Genomic DNA, 13,410 nt, shown 5'->3' on the forward strand with positions numbered 1-13,410 from the left:
ATCGATGCAGAAAAAGCATATGACAAAATTCAGCATCCTTTCTTAATAAAAACCCTCGAGAAAGTCGGGATAGAAGGAACATACTTCAACATCATAAAAGCCATTTATGAAAAGCCCACAGCTAATATCATCCTCAATGCGGAAAAACTGAGAGCTTTCCCCCTGAGATCAGGAACACGACAGGGATGTCCACTCTCACCGCTGTTGTTTAACATAGTGCTGGAAGTTCTAGCATCAGCAATCAGACAACAAAAGGAAATCAAAGGCATCCAAACTGGCAAAGATGATGTCAAGCTTTTGCTTTTTGCAGATGACATGATATTATACATGGAAAATCCGATAGACTCCACCAAAAGTCTGCTAGACTGATACATGAATTCAGCAAAGTTGCAGGATACAAAATCAATGTACAGAAATCAGTTGCATTCTTATACACTAATAATGAAGCAACAGAAAGATAAATAAAGAAACTGATCCCATTCACAATTGCACCAAAAAGCATAAAATACCCAGGAATAAATCTAACCAAAGATGTACAAGATCTGTATGCTGAAAACTATAGAAAGCTTATGAAGAAATTGAAGAAGATCTAAAGAAATGGAAAGACATTCCCTGCTCATGGATTGGAAGAATAAATATTGTCAAAATGTCAATACTACCCAAAGCTACCTACACATTCGATGCAATCCCAATCAAAATTGCACCAGCATTCTTCTCCAAGCTAGAACAAGCAATCCTAAAATTCATATGGACCCACAAAAGGCCCCGAATAGCCAAAGTCATTTTGAAGAAGAAGACCAAAGCAGGAGGCATCACAATCCCAGACTTTAGCCTCTACTACAAAGCTGTAATCATCAAGACAGCATGGTATTGGCATAAAGACAGACACATAGACCAATGGAATAGAATAGAAACACCAGAACTAGACCCACAAAAGTATGGCCAACTCATCTTTGACAAAGCAGGAAAGAATACCCAATGGAAAAAAGACAGTCTCTTTAATAAATGGTGCTGGGAGAACTGGACAGCGACATGCAGAAGAATGAAACTAGACCACTTTCTTTCACCATTCACAAAAATAAACTCAAAATGGATAAAGGACCTGAATGTGAGACAGGAAACCATCAAAACACTAGAGGAGAAAGCAGGAAAAGACCTCTCTGACCTCAGCCACAGCAATTTGTTACTTGACACATCCCCAAAGACAAGGGAATTAAAAGCAAAAATGAACTATTGGGACCTCATGAAGATAAAAAGCTTCTGCACTGCAAAGGAAACAACCAACAAAACTAAAAAGGCAACCAACGGAATGGGAAAAGATATTTGCAAATGACATATCGGACAAAGGGCTAGTATCCAAAATCTATAAAGAGCTCACCAAACTCCACACCCGAAAAACAAATAATCCAGTGAAGAAATGGGCAGAAAACATGAATAGACACCTCTCTAAAGAAGACATCCAGATGGCCAACAGGCACATGAAAAGATGCTCAACATCGCTCCTCATCAGGGAAATACAAATCAAAACCACACTCATATCACCTCACGCCAGTCAGAGTGGCCAAAATGAACAAATCAGGAGACTATAGATGCTGGAGAGGATGTGGAGAGACGGGAACCCTCTTGCACTGTTGGTGGGAATGCAAACTAGTGCAGCCACTCTGGAAAACAGTGTGGAGGTTCCTCAGAAAATTAAAAATAGACCTACCCTATGACCCAGCAATAGCACTGCTAGGAATTTACCCAAGGGATACAGGAGTACTGATGCATAGGGGCACTTGTACCCCAATGTTTATAGCAGCACTCTCAACAATAGCCAAATTGTGGAAAAGTCTAAATGTCCATCAACTGATGAATGGATAAAGAAATTGTGGCTTATATACACAATGGAGTACTACGTGGCAATGAGAAAGAATGAAATATGGCCCTTTGTAGCAACGTGGATGGAACTGGAGGGTGTGATGCTAAGTGAAATAAGCCATACAGAGAAAGACAGATACCATATGTGTTCACTCTTATGTGGATCCTGAGAAACTTAACAGAAACCCATGGGGGAGGGGAAGGAATAAAAAAAGAGGTTAGAGTGGGAGACAGCCAAAGCATAAGAGATTCTTAAAAACTGAGAACAAACTGAGGGTTGATGGAGGGTGGGAGGGAGGGTAGGGTAGGTGATGGACATTGAAGAGGGCATCTTTTGGGATGAGCACTGGGTATTGTATGGAAACCAATTTGACAATAAATTTCATACATTAAAAAAAATAATAAAAAAAAATAACGATCTTGGGCCACCTGGGTGGCTCTGTCGGTTAAGTGTCCGACTTCAGCTCAGGTCATGATCTCACAGTCCGTGAGTTCGGGCCCCGTGTCGGGCTCTGTGTTGAGCTGTCAGCTCAGAGCCTGGAGCCTGCATCAGATTTTGTGTCTGCCTCTCTCACTCTCTGCCCCTCCCCTGCTCACGCTCTGTCTCTTTCTGTCTCAAAAATAAATTTAAAAAACCTTTTTAAAAAACTATTTAAAAATAACGATCTTAATGTTTCATTTCAGAGATAATACCTGAACAAGTACCAATCTAAAAAAGTCAATTGCATTTCTATACACCAACAACACCACATCAATATATATATATTGAGAGAGAGAGAAAGAGAGAGATGGATAGAACTTTGGCATTTAACAAAAGTGACATGTCTAAACTGTTTTTCAAAGTGGTTGTACCAATTTACACTCCACAAAGCAATAAAAGATTCTGTTACTTCAAAGTCTCTTTAAAAGACCTTTTAATTTCTGCCAATTGAATTGCATAAAATATACCTCATTTGCATATTTGATCACTAATGAAGTTGAATGTCTCTTTATATTTTCACTAAAATTACAAAATCAAGATAATTTTTAATACTTACTCTGAGGTACAGTAATCAAGCCAATGTGTTATTGGTGTAAGGATAGATACACAAATCAATGAAACAGGACAGAGTTCCTAAATAGATTCACACAGATATGGTCAACTGATTTTCAACAAAGTTGCAAAAATAATTGAATTGGGAAAGAGTAATTTTTTTCAATAACTATACTGAAACAAACTTCCATAGGCATCCATATAATACTTGATCAATTGAATTCCCATATGAAAAAAACAAGAATCATGACTCCTAGCTCACATCATTCATAATGGTAAAACAATAAAGCCTGTACTACATATGAGAATATCTTCTTGACTTGCAGTAGACAAAATTTTTTAACAGAACAGAAAAAATTCTATCCATAAAGGTATAAAATAATTAATTGGAATTTATCAAAATTACTTCTGAGTATCAAAAATGCTGATATATTGAAAGCAATAAGATGTTTTTAACATCCACAACTAACAAAAGTCTCACATCTAGAGCACGCAATTCTCATCAGAGAAATACAAATTAAAACTACAATGAAAAACCACTACATATACTTGAATCAAAAACACTGACACTTGCTAACACCAAGTTAATAAGAATGTAGAGCAACTGGAATTCTTACATTACTGATAAGAGTGCCAATTAGAAAATCCACTTTGGAAAACTGTTTGATAAAATCTATTAAAGCTGAGTATATACCTTATGACCCAGCAATTTCATCTTAAGTATAACCCAGCAGGAATATCTATATTAATGCACCAAAAGTAATACACAAATATGTACATAGCAACAATGTTCATTAAGGCCAAAAACTGAAAAAATTCAGTTGTCTATCTATGTAACATGGATAAACTATAATCTATTCATCAATGAAATGAATGGACTACTATATGATGAGATCTCACAAACATAACATTGAACAAAAAGAAGCCAGACTCAAAAGATAACATACTATATGATCCCACTTATGTAAAGTTCAAAAAGAAGCAAAAAACTAACCTATGTAATAACCAGGATAATGGTTACCTTTGAGGTGAAGAAGTGGTAACTAATAGGCACAAGGGGTGATTCCAGGATTCTGGTAAGTTTCTATTTCTTGATCTGGGTAGAGATTACATTAGTGTGTTTATATTGTGAAACTTTATTGAGTTGTTCGTGATAATGTATGCACTTTTCTGTACTGATCTTATTCTCAACATTTAAAAAACTTTAAATGTAACCAAATGTGTGACTTAGAAGTAGAGGCTATATGAAGGTAGCATATATGCTATAGGCAAAACATGTGTAATCCAAACATTATGAACAATTTTTAGATAATTCCTAGCTAATTGTTATGTGATATTCTAAAACTGTTTTTTTTTTGTTTTGTTTTTTTTTAATTTTTTTTAACGTTTATTATTTTTGAGACAGAGAGAGACAGAGCATGAACGGGGCAGGGTCACAGAGAGAGGGAGACACAGAATCTGAAACAGGCTCCAGGCTCTGCGCTGTCAGCACAGAGCCCGACGCGGGGCTCGAACCCACGGACCGTGAGATCATGACCTGAGCCGAAGTCGGACGCTTAACCGACTGAGCCACCCAGGCGCCCCTCTAAAACTGTTTTTAAAAAATACTGGGTTTAATACTTGGCCATTGTATGGATATAAGTATAGGGCCAAACTGTAAGATTATGAGTTAAAAATAATCACTGTGTGGGCCACTTTTGCTGGATCTCTACAGTTCTACTCACATATGACATTTCCTTTCACCATCCTCCCCTACTACTATCCAGGTCCCATCTTCCACAGGCCAGTTCTTTAGGTAATCAAATATCTACATTATTTATCACTTCACATCTCTAACTAAAGCCACTAAAGTCAGTTAAACAGAATAAAACAGAATTCTGTTGTAATGCTACATAAATTACACTGTCTTTAATAGAAGAAATTTTCTAGATTAGTCTCAAAATTCTTTTTGAAAATAAGTCAATAAATACATAAATAAAAATACCCCCTACATCTAATATTTTTTCACTTTCTCAAATATTTTAAACAATATTTACTCTTCATTAGTCCTTTACATTATGCCACCGGACGAAGCCCTTAAAAAAAAAAAAACACAAAACAGGAAACTAAAATATGTTTCTAGTATCAAAGAGGCGCTTGAATCAGAATTCATTCTCCTGATACTTCAACTTCACCAGTGAGCTAAAATTCCTTCCAAATTTTTCGGAACAGTGCTCTCACTGTTACTATCTCTGCAATCCATAGGATAAGCATTGGCCATTCCCCAAATTCCAGAACCATTTGCCATTTCACTGCTTTCCTCCCACACTCAAATGGCAGTAGTTCAATTTGGCAGTTTGTCAAAAAAAATCAGAGTATAAAGCACTTGGTGATCTTTAACCAAATGCATTTGTTGTGTACACAGCATATGCCACATCTATCACATGATAATATGATTTCACACATTATAATAGAACACAGGGAAGGATATACTGCATAATCCTAAAAGCCACACATACTTTCTCTTTGAGACCTTCTCTTTAAAATAATTTGCTTTTTGAGTCAAAAACTGGTAACTTACTTTTTTTAAAAAAAATATATGCCATTTCATGTCAATTAATGCTTTTATTTTTTCCTGCTGAGAATGACCAGTGTCTTACATAGTATTATGAGGTGGCTTACAAAAACTATGTTGTCAAATAGATCTCATTATCTGAGAAGAACAATACCAGAATAGCGTTCATATTCCTTACGAAAACACTCAGGAAAGAAACCATATCTATGAGGGACACCTGGACGGCTCAGTCAGTTAGGCATCTGACTCTTGCAGTTGAGAGATCGAGCCCAGCATTGGGCTCTGCACGGAGCCTGCTTGGGATTCTCTCTCTCTTCATCTCTCTCTGCCCTTCTCCTGCTTGCTTGTGTGCACGCACATACTCTCCTTCTTTCTCTCAAAATAAATAAACTTTAAAAAAAAACCATAACCATGAGAGATAATTTGTCATAAAAACAAAGATAAAATCATTATAAAATTTTATAATATAAAATGACAAAATGATGCTTCAATTATTTTATCTATTTAACAAACATCAGGTGGTTGTTATGTGTCAGGTACTTCTCATCACATAAGACCTGGTATTTGCCACCTTCACGGATTAAAAGTCTAGATTTATTGAACAAGTAAATCAATGTTTGGTGTATTGGGGTAGTAAATCCTATTAAAGGCAGATGCTCAGAGTCTGTGGGGACACAGAAGAGGGATATCTAAATGAGCATCACAAGGTCAGTACACACTTCCTAGAAAAGACCTGGGTTGAGTTTGGTGCAATAAGTAAGAACTGGCTGAACAAGAGGCGTAATCCAAGTGAAGGGAATAGCTGATAACACAGGTACAGAGGCATAAGGCAACATGGACCATTCAAAATACTTCAAATTCTTGTTTGGAAGCTGGAGAGGGGGCCAGAATCAGGAAATTAAAAGGGAGAGAATGATAGAAGCCAAATAATGCAATGCTGAGTGAGCTAGATTTATAAGCCTGAACCTTATCCAGAAAGATAATACCCCTAATCCTTCAAAAGCTTTAAAAGGATTTAAATTAAGAGGGAAGTAAAATAACTGTATTTTCCTTTTTAAAAGATGTATTTGGCTTTAGTATACAGTAAGGCTAATGCAATAATCCTGAATTCAGGAGGCAACATCAGTAATGAAAAAGAGGGAAAGATCTGAGAGACAAAAGGAGAAAGAATTTGTTGAACTTAGAGACTAATTGGAAGAGAGAGTGAAATGAGAACAAAGAGTCTAAACTGACTTGGTGACTATGTGGATAATGGTACCAGAACAGACAAGACAGGATAGGGTCTAAAGTGGTAGGGGGTAGGGAGGAGTGATGAATTCATTTGAAATTATCTTTGGCATTTTATTTTCTTCATATTTTCAGAAGAGACTCTGTAAAATATAAATCATATAGTATATAACAAATAAAAAATAAATATCCTGTATTTGACCTAAGGTTTATTATAGCTAGTATATTCATTTTAATTATTTAATTAACTGACATTTACTGATTTTCATAAAGTTATGTTGGGAAGGGAAATATATGAACACCCCAAGTCTCTTTTATAAAACTGAACATGATTATTTAAGTTTTCTTATCCTCTCAAGATAGTTTCTTGCAGCAAGCTGATATATAAATAAGGCAGTTCTTTTAAAAAGAGTCTGCAAATGAGACTTACATTCATTATGAAATTGTTGTATTATCATATGTAAGTAAATACATCAAAACGTGACATGTACACTTTCATTTTATAATATTCATATAGCAGCAACATGAGTTATGCATAGTTTATGCAAAGCATTTCTTTTTAAGTTTAGAAAATCTAAACCTCTAGAAAATGAAAAAATAAAAAATGTACTTCTAAGTAGTCAGGTCTGTAACTTAATACCTCTAACTATTAACAAGGAACTTTATAATTAATTTATGTATGGACAAACACATCTTCAGCTTCATTAGTCATATGTCGTTATATTCTATGACAAAAAAGGATACACTTCTCTTTGCTTACTATGGATAAACTATGGTATGTGAGGGGGAGAACTTGCCTGCAGGGACTCAACAATTCAAGGGAAGAACCAGGAGTAAGTAGTACTCTGAGTCTTAGAGCTGACTAATAAGCCACTCAGCTTCCCACAGCCAGCTCCTCAGAGCTCTACAGATAGACTAATAAACTCAAGTCAACGAAACAAAATGCTCACAAATCTAATTCTGTAACTAACACCCTAAGGATATACGGTTTGCTCCTGACCAGGACTAGAGTACTCACTTTCTTTGCGAACTTCCTCAAGTACAGTAGTAAGCTCTTCCTTTAAAACTGTGGCTTCCTGGGCAATCTTCTCTCCCTTGTCTAATAAATTCCAAGTCGCTTCCTCCACAGAAGCTAGAAGGACTCTGGCTCTTTTTGAACGTCCTTTTTTCCTGTTAGAAGGATTCTGGGGACAATTTACAAGTGTAGTAACCTAAAATTGGAAAAACACAAGCCACTCATTAGACAAACTGTGAAAACACAGTCTTGGGACATCACAGCCCAAAACAAAAGGAAGTATTTCATAGTAACACGATTTATTCCCAGTACTATTGGTACACCCTCATAAGTCAAGTCAATGAACCAAGACCAATATTATCAGCTGCTATGGAATTTTCAACTAAAGATAAAAAGGAACGAAGGAAGGAGGTAGGAAGGGAGAGAGAAAGGGCAGGAAGAAGGAAGAGCCACAGAGATTGAAACTTACCAAGTTTTACTATGGAAACAATGCAATATATATTATATATATATGTGTATATATAAATATTCATATATAATAATTATTTATATCACTTTGTAGCCAGCAATCTATATTAAGAAAGAGGCAAAATAATCATAATTAAGTCAGTAAAGCATTAGTCTATTTAGGCTGAGAATAGACATTATTAATGTTGAGAGGGCACAGAACCACTCTGAAATATAAAACACTGGTTATCTCAGGGGGACCAAATTCAAATAATTACATATAGGCCCTTTGTAACCTCTCTTACCTGTCCCATACAGTCTCCCCTAATTCAGTAGGCCTCTCAAACAAGTCTTACCCAAAGTCACCTATCAAGAGGTCTTTCTTGACTACCCCATCCCCACCCTCTCTCACTCTATCCCTTCATCCCACTTTATATTTCCTCAAAACACTTACAGGGCTTGACTTTTTTTTGTTTATATGTTAATTTCATGCTTCTAATACTAAAAAGTAAATTCCATGAAAGCAAAAAATGTGCCTTTTGAGTTCCGGAAGATGGCGGCGTAGGAGGACGCTGGGCTCACCGCGCGTCCTGCTGATCACTTAGATTCCACCTATACCTGCCTAAAGAACCCAGAAAACCGCCAGAGGATTAGCAGAACGGAGTCTCCGGAGCCAAGCGCAGACGAGAGGCCCACGGAAGAGGGTAGGAAGGGCGGCGAGGCGGTGCGCGCTCCACGGACTGGCGGGAGGGAGCCGGGGCGGAGGGGCGGCTCGCCAGCCAAGCAGAGCCCCCGAGTCGGGCTGGCAAAAGCGGAGGGGCCGGACGGACTGTGTTCCGACAGCAAGCTCGACTTAGCGTCTGGGAGGTCAGAAGTTAACAGCTCTGCTCAGAAAGCAGGAAGGCTGGAGGACAAAGGGAGGGAGAGCTGCTGAGCCCCCGGACGGCAGAGCTCAGCTTGGCAGGGAACAAAGGCGCTCGCCAGCACCATCTTCCCCGCCCATCCCCCAGCCAAAATCCCAAAGAGAACCAGTTCCTGCCAGGAAACTTGCTCGCTCCGCGCAAACACCCAACTCTGGGCTTCTGCGGAGCCAAACCTCCGGCAGTGGATCTGACTCCCTCCCGCTGCCACAGGGCGCCTCCTGAAGTGGATCACCTAAGGAGAAGCGAGCTAAGCCTGCCCCTCCCGCCCCCGTGCACCTTGCCTAACCACCCCAGCTAATACGCCAGCTCCCCAGCACCACAAGCCTGGCAGTGTGCAAGTAGACCAAACGGGCCACACCACCCCACAGTGAATCCCGCCCCTAGGAGAGGGGAAGAGAAGGCACACACCAGTCTGACTGTGGCCCCAGCGGTGGGCTGGGGGCAGACATCAGGTCGGACTGCGGCCCCGCCCACCAACTCCAGTTATACACCACAGCACGGGGGAAGTGCCCTGCAGGTCCTCACCGCTCCAGGGACTATCCAAAATGACCAAACGGAAGAATTCCCCTCAGAAGAATCTCCAGGAAATAACAACAGCTAATGAACTGATCAAAAAGGATTTAAATAATATAACAGAAAGTGAATTTAGAATAATAGTCATAAAATTAATCGCTGGGCTTGAAAACAGTATACAGGACAGCAGAGAATCTCTTGCTACAGAGATCAAGGGACTAAGGCACAGTCACGAGGAGCTGAAAAACGCTTTAAACGAAATGCAAAACAAAATGGAAACCACGACGGCTCGGATTGAAGAGGCAGAGGAGAGAATAGGTGAACTAGAAGATAAAGTTATGGAGAAAGAGGAAGCTGAAAGAAAGAGAGATAAAAAAATCCAGGAGTATGAGGGGAAAATTAGAGAACTAAGTGATACACTAAAAAGAAATAATATACGCATAATTGGTATCCCAGAGGAGGAAGAGAGAGGGAAAGGTGCTGAAGGGGTACTTGAAGAAATTATAGCTGAGAACTTCCCTGAACTGGGGAAGGAAAAAGGCATTGAAATCCAAGAGGCACAGAGAACTCCCTTCAGACGTAACTTGAATCGATCTTCTGCACGACATATCATAGTGAAACTGGCAAAATACAAGGATAAAGAGAAAATTCTGAAAGCAGCAAGGGATAAACGTGCCCTCACATATAAAGGGAGACCTATAAGACTCGTGACTGATCTCTCCTTTGAAACTTGGCAGGCCAGAAAGGCTTGGCACGATATCTTCAGTGTGCTAAACAGAAAAAATATGCAGCCGAGAATCCTTTATCCAGCAAGTCTGTCATTTAGAATAGAAGGAGAGATAAAGGTCTTCCCAAACAAACAAAAACTGAAGGAATTTGTCACCACGAAACCAGCCCTACAAGAGATCCTAAGGGGGATCCTGTGAGACAAAGTACCAGAGACATCACTACAAGCATAAAACATACAGACATCACAATGACTCTAAACCCGTATCTTTCTATAATAACACTGAATGTAAATGGATTAAATGCGCCAACCAAAAGACATAGGGTATCAGAATGGATAAAAAAACAAGACCCATCTATTTGCTGTCTACAAGAGACTCATTTGAGATCTGAGGACACCTTTAGATTGAGAGTGAGGGGATGGAGAACTATTTATCATGCTACTGGAAGCCAAAAGAAAGCTGGAGTAGCCATACTTATATCAGACAAACTAGACTTTAAATTAAAGGCTGTAACAAGAGATGAAGAAGGGCATTATATAATAATTACAGGGTCTATCCATCAGGAAGAGCTAACAATTATAAATGTCTATGCGCCAAATACCGGAGCCCCCAGATATATAAAACAGTTACTCATAAACATAAGCAACCTTATTGATAAGAATGTGGTCATTGCAGGGGACTTTAACACCCCACTTACAGAAATGGATAGATCATCTAGACACACAGTCAATAAAGAAACAAGGGCCCTGAATGATACATTGGATCAGATGGACTTGACAGATATATTTAGAACTCTGCATCCCAAAGCAACAGAATATACTTTCTTCTCGAGTGCACATGGAACATTCTCCAAGATAGATCATATACTGGGTCACAAAACAGCCCTTCATAAGTTTACAAGAATTGAAATTATACCATGCATACTTTCAGACCACAATGCTATGAAGCTTGAAATCAACCACAGGAAAAAGTCTGGAAAACCTCCAAAAGCATGGAGGTTAAAGAACACCCTACTAACGAATGAGTGGGTCAACCAGGCAATTAGAGAAGAAATTAAAAAATATATGGAAACAAACGAAAATGAAAATACAACAATCCAAACGCTTTGGGATGCAGCGAAGGCAGTCCTGAGAGGAAAATACATTGCAATCCAGGCCTATCTCAAGAAACAAGAAAAATCCCAAATACAAAATCTAACAGCACACCTAAAGGAAATAGAAGCAGAACAGCAAAGGCAGCCTAAACCCAGCAGAAGAAGAGAAATCATAAAGATCAGAGCAGAAATAAATAATATAGAATCTAAAAAAACTGTAGAGCAGATCAACGAAACCAAGAGTTGGTTTTTTGAAAAAATAAACAAAATTGACAAACCTCTAGCCAGGCTTCTCAAAAAGAAAAGGGAGATGACCCAAATAGATAAAATCATGAATGAAAATGGAAATATTACAACCAATCCCTCAGAGATACAAACAATTATCAGGGAATACTATGAAAAATTATATGCCAACAAAATGGACAACCTTGAAGAAATGGACAAATTCCTAAACACCCACACTCTTCCAAAACTCAATCAGGAGGAAATAGAAAGCTTGAACAGACCCATAACCAGCGAAGAAATTGAATCGGTTATCAAAAATCTCCCAACAAATAAGAGTCCAGGACCAGATGGCTTCCCAGGGGAGTTCTACCAGACATTTAAAGCAGAGATAATACCTATCCTTCTCAAGCTATTCCAAGAAATAGAAAGGGAAGGAAAACTTCCAGACTCATTCTATGAAGCCAGTATTACTTTGATTCCTAAACCAGACAGAGACCCATTAAAAAAAGAGAACTACAGGCCAATATCCCTGATGAATATGGATGCAAAAATTCTCAATAAGATACTAGCAAATCGAATTCAACAGCATATAAAAAGGATTATTCACCATGATCAAGTGGGATTCATTCCTGGGATGCAGGGCTGGTTCAACATTCGCAAATCGATCAACGTGATACATCACATTAACAAAAAAAAAGAGAAGAACCATATGATCCTGTCAATCGATGCAGAAAAGGCCTTTGACAAAATCCAGCACCCTTTCTTAATAAAAACCCTTGAGAAAGTCGGGATAGAAGGAACATACTTAAAGATCATAAAAGCCATTTATGAAAAGCCCACAGCTAACATCATCCTCAATGGGGAAAAACTGAGAGCTTTTTCCCTGAGATCAGGAACACGACAGGGATGCCCACTCTCACCGCTGTTGTTTAATATAGTGCTGGAAGTTCTAGCATCAGCAATCAGACAACAAAAGGAAATCAAAGGCATCCAAATTGGCAAAGATGAAGTCAAGCTTTCGCTTTTTGCAGATGACATGATATTATACATGGAAAATCCGATAGACTCCACCAAAAGTCTGCTAGAACTGATACATGAATTCAGCAAAGTTGCAGGATACAAAATCAATGTACAGAAATCAGTTGCATTCTTATACACTAACAATGAAGCCACAGAAAGACAAATAAAGAAACTAATCCCATTCACAATTGCACCAAGAAGCATAAAATACCTAGGAATAAATCTAACCAAAGATGTAAAAGATCTGTATGCTGAAAACTATAGAAAGCTTATGCAGGTAATTGAAGAAGATATAAAGAAATGGAAAGACATTCCCTGCTCATGGATTGGAAGAATAAATATTGTCAAAATGTCAATACTACCCAAAGCTATCTACACATTCAATGCAATCCCAATCAAAATTGCACCAGCATTCTTCTCGAAACTAGAACAAGCAATCCTAAAATTCATATGGAACCACAAAAGGCCCCGAATAGCCAAAGTCATTTTGAAGAAGAAGACCAAAGCAGGAGGCATCACAATCCCAGACTTTAGCCTCTACTACAAAGCTGTCATCATCAAGACAGCATGGTATTGGCATAAAAACAGACACATAGACCAATGGAATCGAATAGAAACCCCAGAACTAGACCCACAAACGTATGGCCAACTCATTTTTGACAAAGCAGGAAAGAACATCCAATGGAAAAAAGACAGTCTCTTTAACAAATGGTGCTGGGAGAACTGGACAGCAACATGCAGAAGGTTGAAACTAGACCACTTTCTCACACCA

The 13,410-nt window shown here is 38.5% G+C and overlaps 1 protein-coding gene across 3 annotated transcripts in view; it reads right to left on the reverse strand.

Moving 5' to 3' along the window:
* Nucleotides 1-13,410, reverse strand: part of CTNNA3 (catenin alpha 3) — a 1,807,132-nt gene that overhangs the window by 1,651,997 nt on the left and 141,725 nt on the right. For all 3 annotated transcript variants that reach the window (XM_058696469.1, XM_058696467.1, XM_058696468.1), the window contains one exon: nucleotides 7,693-7,885. In XM_058696469.1, coding sequence (XP_058552452.1) covers nucleotides 7,693-7,885 — 193 coding nt within the window. The remainder of the gene's footprint in view (nucleotides 1-7,692; nucleotides 7,886-13,410) is intronic.

This window comes from Neofelis nebulosa, chromosome 13 (assembly GCF_028018385.1).
Source record: "Neofelis nebulosa isolate mNeoNeb1 chromosome 13, mNeoNeb1.pri, whole genome shotgun sequence".
NCBI classification, from domain to species: Eukaryota; Metazoa; Chordata; class Mammalia; order Carnivora; family Felidae; genus Neofelis; species Neofelis nebulosa.